Consider the following 23,499-nt stretch of genomic DNA (forward strand, 5'->3'; position numbering starts at 1 on the left):
TGATAGCTGCCTAATTTCCAGTCATTACATATCTGCTCATATCAAAAAGTAAGGGGAATTAATGTCTACCTCTTCTTTAAAAATGTACATCTTTGAGTATGTCATGGTCATAACATAGTTATTAAACAATACTTGGCTGTGAGAATGGTTGGGAAATATAATCTATAGCTTGGATATCCACATGAGTAGCAAATGTTACATATTTTGGTCAGATTAGCAGTTCTGTCATACTCACTCAGCACTTACCTCAACTATCTATTAGTAGATGTAGATAGAATTAAGTAAGTTACCCAGTTCAGATTGGTTGTTAGGTGAACATAGGACTACATCTCTTTATCATTGGTGTTTTGATAATAAAGGAATTCTTATTTTATTGAAATCTTAGTCCAAATGGCATTAAGGAATGAATCATACTCTAAATCATATCTAAGGCTGTGATGTACTTGGTAGAAATGTTTTCATTTGGGGTATCAGCTTAAAACTCCATTTCCCAGACTCCTTTGAATTATTATTCTAGATGTAAATTATGCTGAAGAATGTTATTCTTTCACACAATCTTCATTAGAATGTCGAAGTCATTTTCTTGCTGTTGCTGCTTTTCATTCACAAGTTCAGAAAGTTATGAAGCTGGCAATACAGTTGACATTTCTCTGACTCCAGTTTTACTGGGGACTCGAGGCTGCTGTGCACCCACTTACTCTGATCCAGAATGTAGGTGTGAATTTAGGAGGCAGAAGAGGGCACTGTGCATGCACGTTTTATTAGAAGCTGCAGCATCTCCTTCTTGGTCTTTGCACTATGCTCTCGGTGGCGTGAATTTTGAACCAGGAGTTCAGGAGCATCAAGGACCAGTTCCAACCAATTTTCTCACAAATGCTTGTCCAGTTCTTCCAGTGAATTATTGTGTGTGAGCAAAGCAAACATCAAATACTACAAATAGTAAGAGAGCATTTTATGAAAAGAAATGCATTTGTAGGACATTTAATTAAGGTTTTATTAGAGACAAGATATTTTATACCCAAGACTGAACTCAGATTTGCTCTGTAGCCCAGGATGGCCTTAAAACCTTGATCCACTTTCATCTGACTCCCCAGTGTTGGTATTGCTCCCAACTTGTACTGTAATTTTTAAGTTTACTAATATATGTGAACTAAACATAGGTATGGCAAAATGGTTTAGCCAGCAAATGTGCCTGCCACCACAGCTGAAAACCTAAGTTCAAATTCCAGGAATACCTGTGTTTCAACCCTAATAGGCACTCAAAATAAGTTTTAAAGTGTAATTAGGACATTTTCACAATTATTACTAATCTATGTGTACAGAGTCTCTTTTAAGCCCACCAAAGAAAGAGCTCTATCTGTGAATATTACTGCATGCTACAGAGGAGAGATCACTGATTTGTCAAGTAAATCAGGAAAAAAAGACAAGCAAAAAGAAAAAAATGAAATGTGTAGTCACAGATAGTTGTAGATACAACATGTAAATGCCTTAAAGGGCTTAAAGGGAAAGCAGCCACATGAGTCACACAAAGAAATAAAGACAGCACAAACTTGAAGAAGCATAAATAAGCCCACAGCAACTTTAAAGATTGGAAATACCAGACAAGTTGTAGACCATTATACTTACTATATAAATGGCATAGTCAAAATATGTATCATATTGAAAGGTATTCTCAGTTTCAAAAATTATCATTACAATAATCATAATATGACAATATGGTTAGAATGGTGGCTTGGTCTTTAAGATCTTTTGCTCTCTTGAAGAGAACACAGAATCAGTTTCAAGCACTCCCATCAGGAACTCACAAACACCTGTAACTCCAGTTCCAGGGTGTTTGATGCCCCTTCTGGTCTTCATGAGCTCTACACACATGCTGTACACATGCAGACAGCATATACTCATAAAATGCATGAATAAGGCTAGGGAGATGTCTCAGTTAGTAATTGTCAGACACAAGAACAAATTAATAAGCATTATAAAAGAAAAGGTAATAATCTTCAAAAAGAGAATGGAGTGTTGTCACTACTTTTCTTGCTACTGTGGTGAAATACCTTGACAAAAGCCACTTAAGACAGTTTATTTGTGCTCACATTTCCAGGCTATCATCCATCATGCTGGGGTATTCAAGGTGGCAGGAGCATGAAGCAGCTGGTCACATGACACCCACAGCAAGGAAGCAGAGAGGAATAGAGGAGTGATTCAGTTCAGCTTCGTTTTTTTCCACTCATCTAACGCAGGATCCCAGAAACAGAACTGTGCTACCCGCAGTGGGTAGGCCTTCATTGCTCAAGTAATGCAATCAACATAATCTCCCAACAGGAATTCTCAAAGTCTTACTTAACCTGTATTACACCTTACAGATGTATCTGAAGGCTTGTATCCTAAGTGAGTCTAGATCCTGTTAAATTTATAATACTAACCATAACAGGAAGGTAGTCCATGGTAGGAATGCACTCAGTGGCAAAATACTTGCTGGGTTTGGCCTCCAAGTTAAAACACAGAGGCTCCAGACCTCCAAGAAACATTTTATACACAATGTAACTGAGGAATGTTGTGAAAAAAGCAATTTTGGCTCAATATTTTACCCAATTTATATTGTTCAACTACAGAGAAAATGATTCATCAAACAGTAAAGAATAATAAGCATATCAATATTTATGAGTACTTATTGAAATAAATCACTTATAGTTTAGCTAACTGTAGATGAATGGACAAATTGTGATGAAAGAACTAATGTAAAAACATCTGAGGAGGTCTTCTCTCCTCCTTCTCCCTCTCCTACTCAAGAGCAAGACTCATTAGCCGTCCAGGCCAGGTTGATCTCCACTCACTTCTGGCATGTGACAAGGTCTACCAGTTGTCCTTCTTTGAAACCTTTGGCATCACTACTCCTTTGAACCTTTTCTCCCTTCTTTGCTCTCAATCCCTCTTCTCCACCCTTCTCCTCCAAAGAAACAGGTTGATCAGCAGTCCAGGTTTGACTTCATCTCTACTTACTCTGGGCAAGTAGTGAGGTCAATCAGTTGTCAGGTTTCCTTCCCAGTTTGGTATCCTTAATGCATGTGAGACCTGGAGATCAAACTTAGCTTCTTAGGCATGGTGGCAACTCCTGTATCTTGAAGGACCATTAACACACATTTTATTCTGTTCTGTATCCCTACATGTCTCCAGACTCCTCTGGAAATGGTAATGGCAGTCAGGCCAGATTAGACCAGACTGTAATGGCACCACAGAGCAGAATGAAGTCTAGAGCCCAATGCTGAACCTCAAATTAAAACTGGAAATAACATTCACTGTAGTTCATACTAACATCCTGTAATGTACACCAGGAACTAATGCATTCCTTCTTGTGGCACTACTTACATGCTTGGAAACTACATGAAAAGAAATTTTGTCATCTGACCACAGAAAGATGTTCTTTGCCATATTCGTATAAAACACAAGTGAGTCTATACTTCCAACCCAGTCCATTTATCCTCTTACAGTATATTCAATAAAATGTTTTCATTAAAAATCTTTGAGGAGGGCTCTGGGAAATGACTCAGTAGCTAAAAGAACACACGCTGCTCTTTCAAAGGAATTTGGTTGTCAGCACATATCTTCAGAAAGTTGACTGAAGAACTTTATACCCAGCTAAACCATACTTCTCGGTAATGTAAGAATTCAGGAAATAGTTCATCTATAAGCATTCTTAAAGGTCTACGTCTGTTGAAATGAAGCAGGAGATAAGATAACGTTGGTGATTAGGGCATAAGGAAGGAAGCCAGGAATTCCTTTCAATTTGAATTAGTCAGTTCATTTTAATTCTCTCCCTTAACTCATTTTAGGAGTGATGAAATCATTCTCAATGTTGATAATGGTAATAATTAGACATACATGTATACATATATGCAAACCACTAGAAGAATATAATCATTCATTAGTTAAATATCAGCAAAAATTTAAAACTTAAGGGTTGCTATAAAAAGAAACATCCATAGAGAATGAATGAGCTGTTTGAAAACAAAACTATGATATCAGAGACTGAAATTTTAATCAGAAGAATAAAAAAATAGCTGGAGAAGATCTACATTCTGGTAAAAATCAAAATAAAACATAGAAATTAGAACAAAGAAAAATTAAACTGTGTGGGTAGCACTAGTATGTAATCCCAGCACTTGGTACACTGAAGTGAGATCTCAAGTTAAGTGCCACCATGGCCATTGAAGTGAGTTTGAGGACACCCTAGAGTACGTTAGACCATATATTAAAAGAAAGGAACAGAAAATTTAAACATAAGCAACCTATTTTTGAACTCTATCAAAGATTAAAATAAAAATTCTATCAAACAAATGAAAATGAACACACTACTCTAAAATCTATCAGACACAGCAAATGCAGTACTAAGAGGGGAATGTATATCAACCAATACTGCCACCAAAAAATAAAGCTCCAAAATAAACAGTCTATCATTGTATTTCAAAGGATGAAGAGGACAAGAAAAAACAAGTTCAAAGTTAATAAATTGAAACAACTAGTAGGGCAGAAGCAAGCAATCAAGAGGCTGAATAACTCACAAAGATGAAGACAACCAAGAACAGATCTTTACTCAAAGGAAAAGAAAAACAAAAATCAGAGATGAGAATGGAAACACTGCAATTGATACAACAAAGGATGGTGAAAGAATATGATGAACAGACATATGCAACCAATTTTATAACCTAGAGCAGTTTTTGAAGAAACTTGGCAGGACAATAATAAATGTCAGTTATTTAGAAGTCTTTTATCAAGGAGAAGCCAAAGACCAAATGGCTAAGCTACTGAATTTCAATAACTATTTAAGTTATAACATCTATTAATTAATATTAGTTCTCTCTGTGTGGCTACCGATGGCCACCAGAAGAGGGTATTGGAGCTCCACATAGCTGGGATTAAAGTCTATTTGAACCACCAGATATGGGTGGTGGGACCTGAAATGGGGTCCTCAGAAGAATATTAAACACTGAGTCACCTTTCAAGCCCCTGACAGTTTAAATTATACAAGTTTATTGTAATTCATCTTTAGAGAGCTGCTCTCATTTAAGTCTCACATTCATGTGAAGATATTACTCACATATTCTTTTTTTTATGCTGGTCCCTGGATCTCCGGTGACATGCATGCTAAGCACATGTTCTTTCATTGAGCTACACCCAAAACTCCAGTAGATATATTTTATAATGATGCTGATGTGATGAAAACTTTCTGGTGAAAGCATGCTAATGTGTCTTCTTTGTACTTACTGTGTATGTAATAATTATGAAGATTATATCATGTTAAAAGAATGAGAATAAACATCTACACAACAAAACCATTTACAGAAAATTAAGCACAATAACTCTGTCACTTTTTGGTAGACCAAAGTTTTTCAGAATGCCAAAAGATGACTTAATTAAATTTATCTATTTTGAAAGAAAATACCCCCATTTAAAAACATAATCCTGATTGACCAACGGTTCATTTGAAAAAAAATAGGGTTCTTGAGACCAGGTGGCAGATTCGTAGGATTTAGAAGAACACAGAAATGTTCACATAATTGAAAATTATTTTAAAGACTGAAAGCCATAGTTCACAATAGCGTTAAATTCACACTAACGATAAGGATATCTTTTGAAACACGAATCCTTTGATTATAGGAAATCAATGCACAGGCTTAAATACTGGGGACCTGAAAACATCTGTAACATTTTAAAAAGAGTGATGAAAATAATACCATCAAGAAAGAAAAAATGGCAGCTACTTTGTGTTCTTGGCTAACAAAATTGAAAAAAATTGTCAACAATTAGAAGCAGCTACATATATATATATACATATATATATGATTAGTAACACACTAATTCTCACTTTACAGTGAGTGAAAAATTGGAAGCCTACGCATGATGCATCAGTGGAGACTGCAATTCATCACACGAGGTCAAAGTATGATTTCTAGCTAATCCCCAAATGATCCCTAAAATTGGAAATTTCCTCGCCATTCCTATAGGCCCCTTCATTCAAGAAGTTGGGAAGTACTGGTTTAAGAAATTTGAACTCATTGGTCCCAGTACCTCCTGTCAGGCACACCTCATACTGGTAGCTCTGGGACAGAGTCCCTGCTCCGCTGACATCCACCAGGTGGCCAGGAAAGAGACCCTCCTGAACAAAGCAGCCACCCCGAGAGGTGGCCCTGGCCCTCCTGCACAGCCTCACCCCCACAAACAGCAGCACAGACAGGAGGAAGAGCGAAGACACAGATGCCAAGGCGATGACCAGATACAGCGTGAGTGCATCCTCGCCTTGTGCAGGTTCGCGCCCCATCTCGGGCAGAGGCAGGTAGGGCTGAGAGAAGCCATCCACCAGCAGCACATGCAGAGTGACACTGGCAGACCTGGGAGGGTCGCCATTGTCCTTGACCAGCAGCAGCAGCCTGTGCTTGGGAGCATCGCGCTCACTCAGCAGCCTGGAGGTGCGCACCTCGCCATTGTGAGCCCACACGCTGAACAGCCCTGGCTCAGTGGCCTTGAGCAGCTGGAACGACAGCCAGGCATTCTGGCCAGAGTCGCAGTCCACAGCCACCACCTTGGTGACCAGGTATCCTCGCTCGGCCGCCCTGGGCAGCAGCTCTGTGCAGGGCGCAGATGCATTCTGCAGCGGGTAGAGCACAAAGGGCGCATTGTCGTTGGCGTCCAGCACGAGCACGCGCACCAGAGCCTGACTGCTGAGAACCGGCGAGCCTTGATCTGTGGCGCCCACGCGGAACTCGAAGGTCTGCAGGGCCTCATAGTCCAGCGCCCTGAGCGCGAACAGCTGCCCGTTGTCGGCATTGATGGAGATGAGCGAGTCCAGGGCCAGCTGCGGGTCGTGGGCTGGCAGCAGCGAGTAGGTGATGCGGGCATTGGAGCCTGAGTCTGAGTCTGTGGCGCTGATGGCGCCTATGTGCAGGGCGGGGCTGTTGTTCTCCTGGACAAACAGGGTGTAGGAGGTTTGTGTGAAGGCGGGGGCGTTGTCGTTGACGTCAGACACCTGCACTGTTATGGTGTGCTGGGTTGTGAGCCTGGGTGTGCCCAGGTCGGTGACTGTGATGGTGATGTTGTACTCAGCTGTGCTTTCTCTGTCCAGTGCACCTTCCGTTACCAAGGTGTAGAAATTTTCCTCAGTAGGTATCAAGAGGAAGGGAAGACGATCTTGGGTGGAGCAAACCATTTTCCCATTCTCTCCAGAATCTGGGTCTGAAATTCCAAAGATGGCGACTACACTTTCAGGAGCGTTTTCTGGAATGTCACTGATAAGCAATGACATGCTGAGTTCAGGGGCGTTGTCATTTACATCCATCACGTCTATTGCTACCGTGCACTTCCCTGAAAGACCTCCCCCATCAGAGGCCTCGATTTCCATGCGGTAAGATTGAATATCCTCGAAGTCCAATAGTTTTCTTACTCTAATTTCTCCGTTGTCTGTATTTATTTCAAAAGCCCGGAGGACTGGATTTGAGGCTTGAAAAAGCGAGTATGACATCTCCCCATTTGTCCCAGCGTCTGCGTCCCTTGCGGACACAGTGAGGACAAGTGCGCCCACAGGGATGTTCTCCTGAACCTGCACCTCATAGATCCTCTGGGCAAATTCCGGGGCATTGTCATTCGTGTCCAGCACCACGACGAGAACCTGGGTAGTCCCAGTCTTTGTGGGTGACCCACCGTCCAGAGCCGTGAGTGTTAGTCTGACCTCTGCCTGCTCCTCTCGGTCCAGGGCTCTGTCCAGCACCAGCTCAGGGTATTTCCTGCCATCCCTGTGATTGCCAGTGAGAAGGTGGAAATGGGAGTTGATGGTGATGGTATAGTTCTGAACTGTGTTGCTACCTATGTCCAAATCTTGAGCTATTTTCAATGGAAACTTGGCCCCTGGGTGGCTGCTTTCGACTATTTTAAGGAGAATTTCATCTTCCATGAATTCTGGGGCATGGTCGTTTACATCTTGGAGTTGTATTTCCCCTTGAATAAATTGCACTGGGTTTTTTAGTAACACCTGGAAATGTAGGATGCACGGGTCCATGCTCCCGCATAACTCCTCCCGATCCAATTTTTCTTTCAGAACCAAATTTCCACTTTTCTGTTCCAGCTGCAAGAGCTGTTTGTTCCCTTTGTTGAGAATCTGGGCGCCCCTGCTGACCAGATCCCTTAAACCCAATCCCAAATCTTTTGCTAGGTTGCCCACCAAAGAGCCCCTGTCTGTTTCCTCTAGAATCGAATACTTAATGGTCGCACTGCCTGCCTCCCACAATAGTAACAGACAGACAAAGGCGGTCACTTGCCTTTTCAGTCGTGGTGTCTCCATGGTGCCTCAGGTCCCAGAGATGCAGCAGTTACACTAGAATTGCTCTGTGAACAACTCAGGAATCTTGGCCTACTAATTTTGAGCTTCTTTGCTGTTTAACATTGCTGGACACGGTGTGTCTGCCTCTTTGAGGGGTCTGTCGGCAGAAATGTGAAAACCTTCCTTCCTCAGCGGAAAGAAATGGCACTGCTTTCACAAGCAGGCTTTCTGGGGATTTTCGTTTTCTTAGCCTGCAGCGCCACCAAGTGTTCTGCTTTACGACTTCAGAAAATTTTTGTTTCAAAGCCCCTCTGTAAGGGCTAAAATGCCCACCTGTCAGGTCAAAGTGTTCTTTTCTCTCCTTTCTTGTTCCTTTTCCCCTAAGCCTCATTTGGAAGTCTTGCTATAACTAATCCATGTGAGAGAAATTTCTATCTTCCTCATAAAGTTACAAACTCAGAACAGAAATTTCTACAGTGATTGCCATTTATTTAACAATTGTTTTTCTGTACAGGTAATCATTTGGTTTCTGACCATAGCACCTTGGAGGAAACACAATATTTTTTTTGGTCTTGGAAAGAGTTTCCAATCTATTATAGGAATTGATACTTTTTTCTGTTTGTAGATAAAAATATTATTTTAAAAAATGCAGCTCCTAACTGCCAAATGGCAATGTGCCTATAACTCATGAAGGGAAACTAAAAGACAATGTTTGTTCATTTGTTTTCCGCTCTGTGGTGTGCAGTCTTAGGGCCTTTCATTTGTGAATGTGCTGTAGGTGATGACTAATAAAACTGAATGGAGATGCTCACTTATTAGTAGTCATTTCTGGGTCAGAGTTCAACTGTCTTTTCTACAAATGTGAAGAAGATAATGAAGTCAATAAAGTAAAAATGACCCTTTCTTGGAAAGGATTTTGACCTATGTGCCTTGAGTAGGGGACCTTTGGGTTGTGGAAACTATGTAATTGAAAAACACTGAAGTTCAAACCAGAGTTGTGTGGTTGGAGTCAAAGAAACAAGAAAATCTGCCCCCCAAGAATAAGGATGCTATTTGAAAGACAGGGCAAGTACTCCAGAATCCCAAAGAGCAAATGATTCCTTTGACCATTATATTCCATTTTCATTAAGGTTCAAAGTAAAATATTCACCCATCACCTTAATATAATTTGCCTTCCATTGACAGAAATTTGGAAAGAAAGTTTTTCAAAGGATAATGGCATCTGTAACCTACAAAACAGAACTATGAATATAAATCACTTCGCAGTTAGTAAATTATGTTCATAGAATATTAGAGGAGAAAATGTGGATACTCGAAAACAGAAAGGAGAAATTTGGAAAATATAACTTGGATTTGACAAAATAGCTTTAAACTCTTAAACAGTTAGACAAAAACAAGATAAAATGTGATCTCCTGAATTTTATGCTCAACAAAATGTTTTCTGAATTGAAGGAAAGAAGAAAATCTCAGTAAGCAATATGGTTTAAATTTTCATGTAATTGTAATTAAAATAAAACTTCATTCATTGGCAAAGGTACATTGGAGAGAATGTTAGTACTTTGTAAAAAATGTATTTTTTTAAAAAAAGGTCTGTTGGATGTTTCAGCAAATACTAATTCAGCATTTGTAAATACCTTGATGCTAAAAGACAATACAGTTCTAACAAAGGGGTCACAAACTATTTATAGCCTAGTAAAATCTATATTTAAAAATATGTGAACTATTAAAACATACTAAAATAATTATGCATAAATAAGGTATGTGTCTTAGCACTTAGATTTCCTTTCTTTTATATTTAGAGGTGCACATGATAACTAGTTACTCCAAAATGACACTAAATTCAGTAATATCAAATACCCCCATTTAAAACATTCCTACACACTAATAGGGAAATTAATCACTTGTTTTGAAATGCAGTCTCAAAGGTTTTACATGATAATATATTTAAAAGATTATTGGATTTCAAATTTTACTAAAAAATTTAAGTTGTCAAATACAGGTTAGTGCACTAATTTAAACACAACTATGAAGCATAATAGAGAAACTGGTGGAATCTCCAGAACTGACTATTTAGAAATACAGTCTTGGCTGGGCGGTGGTGACACACTCCTTTAATCCCAGCAATGGCTGGCAGAGGCAGGCAGATCTCTGAGTTCAAGGTCATGCTGGACTACAGAGATAGTTCCAGGACAACCAGGGCTATGCAGAGAAACCATCTTGAAAAAAAGGGTGAAATCTCAAGAATAACAGTAACAGGACAGGTCAGACCAGGCATGATGACAGAAGTCTTTAATCATGGTGCTAAGGTGTCGAGAGGCAGGTGGGTCTCTGTGTTTCAGTCTAGCCAGTTCTACATAGCACGATCCAGACCACCAAGTGTGCAAAGTGAGACCATGACTCAAAAACAGAAATAAATAAATACACAAATAAAAAGGTTGCCAATTTAGCTGTGACTGAATTTCCCTAAAACGAATGAGACACTGGATTCCAGTTCCAGGACTTGTTATAAAATGTAAGACCATAAGCCTCAGTCAACATATATCAGCAGCATGCAGATTCAGTTTAAAAGATAGCTCTAAGCTTAAACAGAGTTTACTACTACACTGCAGTGTTTACATGAGTAGGAAGCTATTCCAAAGGGTAGAACTTTCCTCTGTTTTCCTCTCAGACTCCAAAGGAGGGAATTGGGGGCTAATGGCCTTTAGGAATTTAAACTCACCAGTCCCAGAGTCGCCACTCAGACACACCTCATACTGGTAGCTCTGTGACAGGGTTCCTGTGCCTCTGACATCCACCAGGTGACCAGGAAAGGGGCCCTCCGAAACAGAGCAGCCACCCCAAGTGGAGGCCCTGGCCCTCCTGCACAGCCTCACCCCAACGAACAGAAGCACAGACAAGAGGAAGAGCGAAGACACAGATGTCAAGGCGATGACTAAGTAGAGGGTGAGCATTTCCTTGTCTTCATGCTCAGGTTCGCGCTCCACCTTGGGCAGAGGCAGGTAGGGCTGAGAGAAGCCATCCACCAGCAGCACATGCAGAGTGACACTGGCAGACCTGGGAGGGTCGCCATTGTCCTTGACCAGCAGCAGCAGCCTGTGCTTGGGAGCATCGCGCTCACTCAGCAGCCTGGAGGTGCGCACCTCCCCATTGTGAGCCCACACGCTGAACAGCCCTGGCTCTGTGGCCTTGAGCAGCTGGAACGACAGCCAGGCATTCTGACCAGAGTCGCGGTCCACTGCCACCACCTTGGTGACCAGGTATCCTGGCTCCGCCGCCCTGGGCAGCAGCTCTGTGCAGGGCGCAGATGCGTTCTGCAGCGGGTAGAGCACGAAGGGCGCATTGTCGTTGGCGTCCAGCACGAGCACGCGCACCAGAGCCTGACTGCTGAGAGCGGGCGAGCCTTGGTCTGTGGCGCCCACGCGGAACTCGAAGGTCTGCAGGGCCTCATAGTCCAGGGCCCTGAGCGTGAACAGCTGCCCGTTATCCGCGTTGATGGAGATGAGCAAGTCCGGGGCCAGCTGCGGGTCGTGGGCAGGCAGCAGCGAGTAGGTGATGCGGGCATTGGAGCCTGAGTCTGAGTCTGTGGCGCTGATGGTGCCTATGTGCAGGGCAGGGCTGTTGTTCTCCTGGACAAACAGGGTGTAGGAGGTTTGTGTGAAGGCGGGGGCGTTGTCGTTGACGTCAGACACCTGCACTGTTATGGTGTGCTGGGTTGTGAGCCTGGGTGTGCCCAGGTCGGTGGCTGAAATGGTGATATTGTACTCAGCTCTACTTTCTCTGTCCAGTGCCCCATCTGTTTCCAAAGTATAGAAATTCTCCGTGGATTGTCTTAGAAGAAATGGAAGATTGTCATCTATGGAACACATAACCTCCTGGTTATTTTCCGAGTCTGCGTCTGAAACGCTGAGCACTGCCACTATGATGCCTGGCAAATTTTCGGGGATTGGGCTGTTGAGTGAGGATAGGATCACTTCCGGAGCATTATCATTCACGTCCAATACCTGTACGACTAAAGAGCACTTTCCGGTTAGCCCGCCACCATCTATGGCCTCAACACCCACATGGTAGGACTGGAATGTTTCAAAATCCAAAGTGTTTCTTAGCCGAATTTCTCCTGTCTTTGTGTCTATTATAAAAGGCTCCTTAACACCATCGTCTTGAAACAGTGCATAAGAAACCTCTCCAAAGGTTCCTGTATCCAAATCTCTTGCCGAGACGGTAATAAGCAGTGTGTCAATGGGGCTGTTCTCCGGGACTTGGACCTCATAGAGCTCCTGAGAAAATTCGGGTGTGTTGTCATTTGTATCCAAAACAAGTATTTGGATCTCTGTGGTCCCTGACCTGGGTGGAGACCCGCCATCTAACGCAGTGAGCGTTAGTCTGAGCTGAGCCTGCTCCTCATAGTCCAATGCCTTGTCCAACACTAGCTCAGGGAATTTCTTGCCGTCCCTGCGGTTGTGAGTGAGTACGTGGAAGTGACGGTTGTCGCTGACAGTGTAGCTCTGAATGCTGTGGCTGCCAGTGTCTAGGTCCTGTGCCATTTTCAAAGGGAGTATCTTTCCCGGCGCAGTTATCTCTGGTATTTTAAGGAGAACCTCTCTGGCTGGGAACTCTGGGGCGTGGTCATTTATATCTATAACTCTTAGTACAGCCTGATAAAACTGCAAAGGACTATTTAGTAACACCCGAAAAGGCAGCAAACAAGGCTCCGCGGAGCCGCACAGCTCTTCCCTGTCCAGCTTTTCATTGACCACCAAATCCTGAGTCTGTGGGTCAAGCTGCAAATATTGTCTGTTCCCCTTGAAAACCACTCTAGCGCCCCGAGCTCCCAGTTCTCCCAGTCTTAGTCCCAAGTCCTTAGTCAAATTGGCCACAAACGTGCCGGTTTCTGTCTCCTCCAGCATGGCATACCGAATTGACTCTGAGCCCACCTCCCATGAAAGCATCAATGCAATTAAAATTACCACCTGCCTTGCTTTGCACTGCGCCTTTGTTCGTGGCATCTCTGCTGTTACCGGGAGGGGAAACTCCTTTCAGTTCTTAATCACGGAGGTAGTTTTGGCCTTCTGTAAAGTCTTTGCTGTGGAATTTTTGGATTTTATCTTACAAGTTCCTGGTGACTCCTTTTCTCCGGAGTGCTTTTGTCTTAGCTGCAGTAGCAAACGGTCCTATATTTTGCTTCAGTTTCTAGGTAAAGTAGAAATCCAAGGACTCCAAAGACTTCTTACACATTCTCTTAGCCTACACCGCCACCATGCGTTCAAATCAATAACTTCATGAGCCGTTTTCAGATAAACACTTAACTTTATAAAGACTTTTAAAGACTTTTATCCAAATTATAAAGACTTTTATCCAAATTTCAGAATTATAAGGACTTCTGAGTTGAGTCAGTGTTTCTCAAACTGACTGTAGGGATTCTGTAGGAGTCTGTTTGTTTGTGCATGCTTGTGTTTTTTTTAAGCTGGTTTTCAGGCTCACTCTAGATATTGAGTCAATCTCCTGCTGATCTAAGGGAAATCCACACTTCAGTCTCTCACGTGTAGGAACATCTCAGAATCACTCTTCTGGCCATGAAAACTTCCCACAATCAACTTTGATTCTTTAGCAATGCAACTGATCTCTGATGAGTTATATGATTCATGCATTTGAGAGGTACACTGCTTAATTTTCCCAATAAACACATCAACAAATTATTAAAATGTAAAATATTGAACTTAAGATTAAGCTCTCTAAAATGTATGGCTCATAAATAGCATGAACAACAGATTTTGTTGCAAGGGCCACATGAGAACAGTAATAGTAATCATAAGGCTATTGAGCGGGAAACTCTGGCCAAAAGGTACATATGATACCAATATCTAAACAAAATGAATAATTTAAAATAGGGATGAGGAGCAATTGACATTTGTCATGAGAACTTTAAGATTTAATTTTACTTCTAAGTGAGTAGAATTACTCATGGTTTTGAGAAATCTAAGTGTCTTACTATAACATTTCATTGGACAAAATGTCCTCATGTTGATTGACCAAAGTTATTATAAGAAATGGCATGATGTATAAAATTACATTCAAAGATGCATGGTGATGCACAACTCTAATCCCAGTACTTAGGAGTCTGAAACAAATGGATAGCAAGGGAAGAAAGACTGTGTCTCCAAAAACAACAACAGAAATGCAGATAATGTCGTGGTTATATTCTGTTACTGTCTTGCCTTTTTCTTATCATATGAATTGGAAAGTGTCTTTAAATATTTAAAATGTGAATGAGTACTCATACAAGAGCATAAGATATGGCAAATATAATTGATTTCTGATGCAGTTTGTATTTATTTAAAGATAAATTCTATTAAGACTGAGAAAACTTTTTCACATAACAGTCAAGACAATAGGAAATGGGAAATGGGAATATGTTAAACACATATCTAAGTATCCCAAGGTTGTCTCCTGACCTCCATAAATGTCTTGGTCCAAACATGCCTGGATTGTAGACACACACACACAATGGTTGTCGATGAAAACAGGATTGGGAAAGATGTGGAGGAAGTTGTACATGTAGATTTGACTACTTGTGGTGTAAGTTGCTATAACCAATTTGGAAACCTGGTTGGAAATACCTACTGAAGGTTTACTTATACAACTCTACCCCCAAGAAGTGAATGTTCATCACAACTGCAAACATACATCTAGCCATATGTGTGTGTGTGCGCGTGCGTGCTCGTGCATGTGCATTCTCATATTATTATTTAAAACAGCCAAACCTCCCTTTTTATTTCTGATTTTGTTAATTTGCATGTTCATACTCTGCCTTTTGGTAAGTTTGGATAAAGGTTTGCCTATCTTGTTGATTTTCTTGAAGAACAACTCTTTGTTACATTGATTCTTTGTATCGTTTTCCTATTTTCTACTCTGATTTCAGTCCTCAATTTAATTATTTCTTGGCATCTGCTCCTCTGGGGTGAGTTAACTTCCTTTTGTTCTAGAGGTTTCAGTTGTGCTGTTAATTCTCTAGTGTGACTATTTTCCAGTTTCTTCATGTGGGCAGTTAGTGCTATGAAATTTCCTCTTAGCACTGCTTTCAAAGTGTCCCATAAGTGTGTGTATGTTGTGTCTTCATTCTCATTAAATTCTAGGAAGTCGTTAATTTCTTTTTTTATTTCTTCTTTGACCCAGGAGTGGTACAATAGTGTATTATTCAATTTCCATGAGTTTGCAGGGTTTCTGTAGTTTGTGTTATTGTTGAATTCTAACTTTAAGGCATGATGGTCTGATAAGATACACGGAGTTATTCCAATTTTTTGTACCTGTTGAGGTTTGCTATGTTGTCAAGTATGTGGTCGATTTTTGAGAAGGTTCTATGTGGAGCTGAGAAGAAGGTATATTCTTTTGTGTTTGGATGGAGTGTTTTATAGATGTCTGTTAAACCCAATTGTGTCATACCATCAATTAGGTACTTCATATCCTTGCTAAGTTTCTGTCTTGTGGTCCTGTCTAGTGGTGAGACTGGGGTGCTGAAGTCTCTCACTACAAGTGTGTGAGGTTTTATATGTGCATTGAGTTTTAGTAATGTTTCTTTTACGAATGTGGATGGCTTTGCATTTGGGGCATAGATGTTCACTGAGGAAATCCAGAGAATCATCAGGTCATATTATGAAAAGCTGTACTCCACAAAATTTGAAAATTTAAAGGAAATGGACAATTTTCTGGATAAATATCACTTACTAAAATTAAATCAAGAACAGACAAGCAATTTAAATAGTCCTATAACACCTAAGGAAATAGAAACAGTCATCAAAAGTCTCCAAACCAAAAAAGCCCAGGGTAAGATAGCTTCAGTGCAGAATTTTACCAGAAATTCAAATAATGGATTATACCAATTCTCCCCAAAGTATTCCATGCAATAGAAGCAGAAAGGTCTTTGCCAAACTCTTTTTACGAGGCTTCAATAACATTGATACCCAAGCCACACAAAGACACAACTAAGAAAGATAACTTCAGACAAATATCCCTCATGAACATTGATGCAAAAATACTCAATAAAATACTGGCAAATTGGATCCAAGAACACATCAGAAACCTCATCCACCATGATCAAGTAGGCTTCATTCCAGGGATGCAGGGATGGTTCAACATATGAAAATCCATCAATGTGATCCACCACATAAACAAACTGAGAAACAAAAATCACATGATCATCTCACTAGATGGTGAAAAATCCTTTGATAAAATTCAACACCCCTTCGTGATAAAGGTCTTGGAGAGATTCGGGATAACATGAACATACCTAAACATCATAAAAGCTATATACAGCAAACCAACAACCAACATCAAACTGAATGGAGAGAAACTCAAGGCAATTCCTCTAAGATCAGGAACAAGGCAAGGCTGTCCCCTCCCCCAATATTTCGTCAATATTGTACTGGAAGTTCTAGCTAGAGCAATAAGACAACAAAAGGAGATGAAGGGGATACAAAGTGGAAAGGAAAAGGTCAAACTTACACTATTTGCAGATGATATGACAGTTTACATAAGTGATCCAAAAAACTCTACCAGGGAACACTTGCAGCTGATAAACACCTTCAGCAACATGGCAGGATACAAGACCAACTCAAAATCAGTAGCCCTACTATATACAGATGAAAAAAGAGCTGAGAAAGAAATCAGAGAATCATCACCCTTTACAATTGTCACAAACAACATAAAATGCCTGGGGATAACGCTAACCAAACAGGTGAAAGACCTGTATCACAAGAACTTTGAGCCTTTAAAGAAAGAAATTAAAGAAGACACCAGGAAATGGAAAGATCTCCCGTGCTCTTGGATAGGTAGGATCAACATAGTAAAAATGACAATCTTACCGAAAGCAATATACAGATTTAACTCAATAACCATTAAAATCCCAGCACAATTCTTCACAGACCTTGAAAGAACAATTCTCAAATTTATATGGAAAAACAAAAAGCCCAGGATAGCCAAGGCAACACTGTTCAACAAAGCAATGTCTGGAGGCATCACCATTCCTGACTTCAAGCTCTATTACAGTAGTCCTGAAAACAGCTTGGTATTGGCACAAAAATAGACAGGTAGACCAAAGGAATCAAACTGAAAACACTGAGATTAATACACAAACCTATGAACAGCTGATTTCCAACAAAGAACCTAAAATTATGCAATGGAAAAAAGACACCATCTTCAAAAAATGGTGCTGGAATAACTGGATATTGGCATGTAGAAGACTGCAGATAGATCCATGTCTATCACCATGCACAGAACTTAAGTCTAAATGGATCAAAGGCCTCAATATAAATCCAGCCGTATTGAACCTCTTAGAAGAGAAAGTGGGAGGTACCCTTGAATGAATTGGTACAAAGACTGCTTCCTGAATATAACACCTGCAGCACAAACATTGAGATCGACAATTAATAAATGGGACCTCCTGAAATTGAGAAGCTTCTGTAGGGCAAAGGACACAGTCAGCAGGACAAAAAGGCACCCCCACAGATTGGGAAAAGATATTCACTAACCCCACATCTGACAGAGGACTGATCTCCAAAATTTACAAAGAATTCAAGAATCAAGTCTCCAAAACACCAAGGATCCAATTAAAAGTGGGGGACTGAACTAAATAGAGAATTCTCAATTGAGGAGTCTAAAATGGCTGAGAGACGTTTGAGAAAGTGCTCAACATCACTAGCCATTAGGGAAATGCAAATCACAACAACTCTGAGATATTATCTTACTCATTTCAGAATGGCTAAAATCAAAAACACCAATGACAGTTTATGCTGGAGAGGATGTGGAGAAAGGGGAACACTCCTCCACTGCTGGTGGGAGTGCCAACTAGTACAGCCACTTTGGAAATCAGTATGGAGATTCCTCAGGAAAATGGGTCTGAGCCTACCACAAGATCCAGCAATTCCACTCTTAGGCATATACCTAAAACATTCCCATTCACACAAGGATGTCTGTTCCACTATGTTCATAGCAGCATTATATGTAATAGCTAGATCCTGGAAGCAACCTAGATGCCCCACAACTGAAGAGTGGATAGAGAAAATGTGGTACATTTACACAGTTGAGTAGTACTCAGCGGAGAAAACCAATGGAATCTTGAAATTTGCAGGCAAATGGATGGCACTAGAGGAAATCATCCTGAGTGAGGGTAACCCAGACAGAAAAAGACAAACATGGTATGCACTCACTCATATATGGATTTTAGATATGGATCAGGGGAGTGTCAGCCTATAATCCCAGTCCAGGGCCCTGAGTGCGAACAGCTGCCCGTTGTCGGCATTGATGGAGATGAGCGAGTCCAGGGCCAGCTGTGGGTCGTGGCTGGGCAGCAGCGAGTAAGTGATGCGGGCATTGGAGCCCGAGTCTGAGTCTGTGGCTCTGATGGTGCCTATGTGCAGGGCAGGGCTGTTGTTCTCCTGGACAAACAGGGTGTAGGAGGTTTGTGTGAAGGCGGGGGCGTTGTCGTTGACGTCAGACACCTGCACTGTTATGGTATGCTGGGTTGTGAGCCTGGGTGTGCCCAGGTCGGTGACTGAGATGGTAATGTTGTACTCAGCTCTGCTCTCTCTGTCCAATGGCCCCTCTAGCATTAATGTGTAATAGTTCTTGAAAGTGGGTTTTAAGAGAAATGGAAGATCATTCTGAATGGAACACACCATCCTTCCATTGTCCCCGGAATCTGGGTCAGAAACACTGAAAACAACAATTACAGTCTCCAGGGAGTTTTCGGGGATAGGGCTTGAGAGCTTGGAAATGGTCAGCTCTGGGGCGTTGTCATTCACATCCAACACCTGTACAGCCACCGTGCATTTCCCTGAAAGGCCACCTCCATCCGTGGCCGCAATTTCTATGTTATAATGGTTGGTTACCTCGAAATCCAACTCTTTGCTCAGACGGATTTCTCCAGTGACTTCATCTATTACAAACGGTTGAGAAGCTCCACCACCTTGAAACAGAGAGTAGACTACATTCCCATGTATCCCAGCATCTAAATCCCTGGCAGAGACCCTGACAACTAGGGCACCAAGGGGGCTGTTCTCAGGGACCTGCACCTCATAGAGCGACTGTAGGAACTGCGGGACGTTGTCATTGATGTCCACGACTTCAATGCGAACTGTGGTGGTCCCAGACCTGGGCGGAGACCCTCCATCCACAGCAGTGAGGGTCAAAGTGAGCTCAGGCTGCTCCTCCCTGTCCAGGCCTCTGTCCAGCACCAGCTCTGGATATTTCCTGCCATCAGCGCGACTGTGAGTGACCGCATGGAAATGGAGGTTGGGGCTGACAGTGTAGTTCTGAACAGCATTGCTCCCTATGTCAGAGTCCTGAGCTGCCTTCAGAGGAAACACAGTCCCTGGTTGGACATTCTCTGGCACTTTTAGGAGCATATCTCTGTCAGGGAACTCCGGAGAATGGTGGTTTATGTCTGTGAGCTGCAGGTCAGTTTGGAAGAACTGCACAGGGTTCTCGAGTATGAGTTGGAAGTGCAACACACAGGGGTCTGTCGCCCCACACAGCACCTCGCGATCTGGCTTTTCCTTTAATAGCAAATTCCCGGTCTCTGCATCCAGCCCCAAGAGCTCTTTGTTTCCTCTGTGATGGATTTGTGCCCCTCTAGAGGCCAGCTCCCCCACCCTGAGCCCCAGATCTCTTTCCAGGTTAGCCACCAAGTAGCCAGTCTCTGATTCTTCTGGCATGGAGTATCTAATTGCCTCGGTGTCAGACTCCCACAAAAGCAACAACATAGTAAGAAAAACGACTTGCCTTTGCTGTGGCGTTTTTCTTAGAGCTGTCTCCATTGTTCAGATGCAGTACAGGGAACGCTGCTTCTTCAAGTTGATTACAATCCACTCATGAGGGTTCGTGAAAATATTAAAGTAAATCTGATTAGAGGCATCTTCTTCCCAAATTCTCCCAGAAACCGTTCTCAATACCTCCTCTTTCAAACAGACCCCGACGTTCTGGTTCTCAGTTTAATGAAATGGTGTTCTGGTCCTATGCAGAGCCCATTCTTCATACTCTTAGCCTGCAGCGTCACCAAGCGTCCTTACTTGTTTTGGCATTGCATTTTGCCATTTCCTCCAAATTTCAACTTGGATGTGTTTCAGTGTCTGTTTAATTTATATATGCAGCCTAAATTGTAAGCCCAGTTCTTAGCTATTGGAAGTTATAAATATGAATATTTTACTGAATTAAGTTTTTGTTGTAAGAATAAATTGTAGAACAAATAAAGATATCATTAATGTTTTTATATGAGTACTGAATAGATGAATCAGCTTTCTTGTGGATGTTTTTAATTTGTTTGTTCACAAAACTAACGACAGTGGATATTATAATTTTATATATTGCTTTGAAATCTAGAAGAGGAAAATGTCATTCAGGTCAGTACAAATAAAAAAATAAGATAGACCAAATTCCAAGAGATCCTGGCCTCCTATTTTTTGGTTACTTTGCTTCTTCAAAAGATATTCTTCATGTGTAGTTGTATCCAGACAATCAAATCATGAGAGTTCCAGCTGCCTTGTATCCCTGTTAACATATATGTTGTCTTTTCAATATTTAGAACTTTAGTGCTTGTGTGGTGACTTCATGTATACATTTAATGAACATTTGTCTGTCTTTCATGAAGTGATGCACGCTTTCATGTTGACTGGTCATCAGGTAGAATCTTGCAAAGGGCTTGTCCTTGTCTTTTATATTTTTTCCCAAAAACTGAGCATCTGTTTATTTGCTGGTTGGTCTAAAAAATCATCTTGGGTATTCTGGGTATAATATCTTTTTCAGATATGTATGCTCAAATATTTCCCACTCTCTGCCTTGAATTTTATTGATATTGTGGTTTGATCAATCAAACATCTTAATTGTGTTTAGTTTGCTCTTGTAATACTTTTCAATTTTGTTTAGTACTTTTAAATTTCCATAATTTAAGGTCATAAAATAATGTTTATATTTTGAAAGTTTACTTTTCATATATAAGCTTATTCACTTAAAGTATGTTTTGAAAGAATTAAGTTGGGGTTCTTGATTTCCAAATGCTTTACACCATGATACAAAGGTGATGTGCCCCTTCTGAGGGCCTATCATTGTCCTGAATCAGGGTAGTTAAAGGTCTGTCCCAGTGTTCGAATTTTCTTTCTGATGGCCATGTAATATGCTTTTGTCTTCAGTACTCTAGACTTATCACAGATTTTATTGAGATGAAAGTCTCCTTTTTCAAAAAATCTACTTTTAAAGAGTGGTTTTAAAATCAAATAAAATGACTTGGAAATGCAGTGATTTACTCTTCACACCATGTCCAAACTTCCTCATTATTGGTATTCCTAACCAAACTAGTACATTTCTTACAATTGATGAGACTATATGTATACCACTCAGTTCATATTTTAAATTAAGGTTAACTCTTGGTGCTATACAATCTATAGACACTTATAAATTTAATCATACATGTACCTGTGTTTAGAATATCATAGTTTCACTGTCTCTTCCCACCCCATCCTCTAAATCTATTTCTTTCTCTATCCTGTCTCATTAGAATATTTGGAAATCACTGACAATTTTTCTCCTTCCATAGTCAGACTTTTACAGTATTGGGTTTTTTTCGGCTTAGCTTCTATGACTTACAAATGTGCATTCAAATTTCTTAATGACTTTCTGTAGGTTGATAGCTCCTTTCTTTTTATTGCTGAATAACAATCCCCTTTCCCCTTTGTGGATTGCAACAGAGACAATGGAGTGTAGAATTCCCTGGTACTAGACTTAAAGGTGGAATCTCTCAAAAAGCAGCAAGTGGTCTCAACTACCGAGTCACCTCTCAAACTTCTATTTTCTATGTTTTAAAAAAGATTTGTTTTTATTCATGTTGTGTTTTGTGTATGTGAGTAAATGTCTTGAGTGTGAATGTCCTAGAAGAGGGTGTCAGATTCCTGATTGTTGGAGTAATGGGAGTTGTTATCCCCTGAAAAGGGGAGGGAGCTGAAAACCAATCTCAGATCCACTTGCTCTAAACTGCTAAACCATCTCTTCAAGGTTTAAATTTTCCCATGTTTATTTAGGTATTTCATATAGACAGGAATTCCATCTACTAATTCTGTGTTCCTTTATTTCCATGAAGTTTTACCATTTATATAGTTTTTCCAATATATTTTATTTAAATTAAAAACATGCTTGCTTCACATGTCAATCCCAAACTCCTTCTCCTGCCCCTCTACCAGCCCCACAGCCCCTTACTCAGGATGGTTTCTTCTAGCGCCATCCATTTGCCTGCAAATTTCAAGATTCCATTTTTTCTGCTTAGTAGTACTCCATTGTGTAAATGTACCACCTTTTCTCTATCCACTCTTCACTTTGGGGGCATCTAGGTTGCTTCTAGGATATGTTTATTACAAATAATGCTGCTATGAACATAGTGGAACAGACATCCTTATTGTATGAATGGGCATCTTTTCGGTATATGCCTAAGAGTGGAATTGCTGGGTCTTGTGGTAGGCTTATAAGCATTTTCCTGAGGAATCTCCATACTGATTTCCAAAGTGGCTGTACAAGTTGGCACTCCCACCAGCAGTGGTGGAGTGCTCCCCTTTCACCACAACCTCTCCAGCATAAATTGTCATTGGTGTTTTTGATTTTAGCCATTCTGAGGGGAATGAGATGGTGTCTCAGAGTTGCTTTGATTTGCATTTCACTAATGGCTAAGTATGTTGAGCACTTTCTTAAGTGTCCCTCAGCCATTTTAGACACCTCTATTGATAATTCTCTATTTAGCTCTGTACCCCACATTTTAATTGGGTCCTTTGGTGTTTTGGAGACTTGATTCTTCAGTTCCTTGTAAATTTTGGAGATCAGTCCTCTGTCAGATGTGGGGTTAGTGAATATATTTTCCCATTCTATGGGCTGCCATTTTGTCTTGTTGATGGTGTCCTTTACCTTACAGAAGCTTCTCAGTTTCAGGAGGTCCCATTTATTAATTGTCAATCTCAGTGTCTGTGCTACTGGTGTTATATTCAGGAAGCAGTCTCCTATACCAATTTGTTCAAGGGTACTACCCAATTTCTCTTTTAAGTGGTTCAGTGTGGCTAGATTTATGTTGAGGTCTTTGATCCATTTGGACTTAAGTTTTGTGCATGGCGATAGACATGGACCTGTCTGCAGTCTTCTACATGCCAATATCCAGTTATGCCAGAATCATT

At 41.0% G+C, this 23,499-nt stretch overlaps 2 protein-coding genes across 2 annotated transcripts; both read right to left on the reverse strand.

The window, feature by feature from the left end:
- Nucleotides 1–976: 976 nt before the first annotated feature.
- Nucleotides 977–9,614, reverse strand: LOC121138891 (protocadherin beta-14). The gene has a single exon (XM_040741926.1). It carries the CDS (start codon nt 8,324–8,326, stop codon nt 5,945–5,947), a length of 2,382 nt encoding a protein of 793 aa, XP_040597860.1. The 5' UTR covers nt 8,327–9,614; the 3' UTR covers nt 977–5,944.
- A 965-nt stretch (nt 9,615–10,579) lies between these two features.
- On the reverse strand, nt 10,580–20,508 carry LOC101830148 (protocadherin beta-6). Its single transcript, XM_040741927.1, has 2 exons — nt 18,973–20,508; nt 10,580–12,174 (listed from the first exon to the last, which is right to left on the reverse strand). Exons 1-2 carry the CDS (start codon nt 20,110–20,112, stop codon nt 10,918–10,920), a joined length of 2,397 nt encoding a protein of 798 aa, XP_040597861.1. The 5' UTR covers nt 20,113–20,508; the 3' UTR covers nt 10,580–10,917.
- Nucleotides 20,509–23,499: the final 2,991 nt, after the last annotated feature.

This window comes from Mesocricetus auratus, unplaced genomic scaffold, assembly GCF_017639785.1.
Source record: "Mesocricetus auratus isolate SY011 unplaced genomic scaffold, BCM_Maur_2.0 Super-Scaffold_6730, whole genome shotgun sequence".
Lineage (NCBI taxonomy): Eukaryota > Metazoa > Chordata > Mammalia > Rodentia > Cricetidae > Mesocricetus > Mesocricetus auratus.

Bases quoted from the DNA above. Each gene is read 5' to 3' on its own strand.
- LOC121138891 (XM_040741926.1), bottom strand. From the start codon at position 8,326: ATGGAGACACCACGACTGAAAAGGCAAGTGACCGCCTTTGTCTGTCTG.
- LOC101830148 (XM_040741927.1), bottom strand. From the start codon at position 20,112: ATGGAGACAGCTCTAAGAAAAACGCCACAGCAAAGGCAAGTCGTTTTT. The intron at 12,175-18,972 runs GTGTGTTCCATT...AATAACCAGGAG, and splicing joins CCGGGGACAATGGAAGGATG to GTTATGTGTTCCATAGATGA.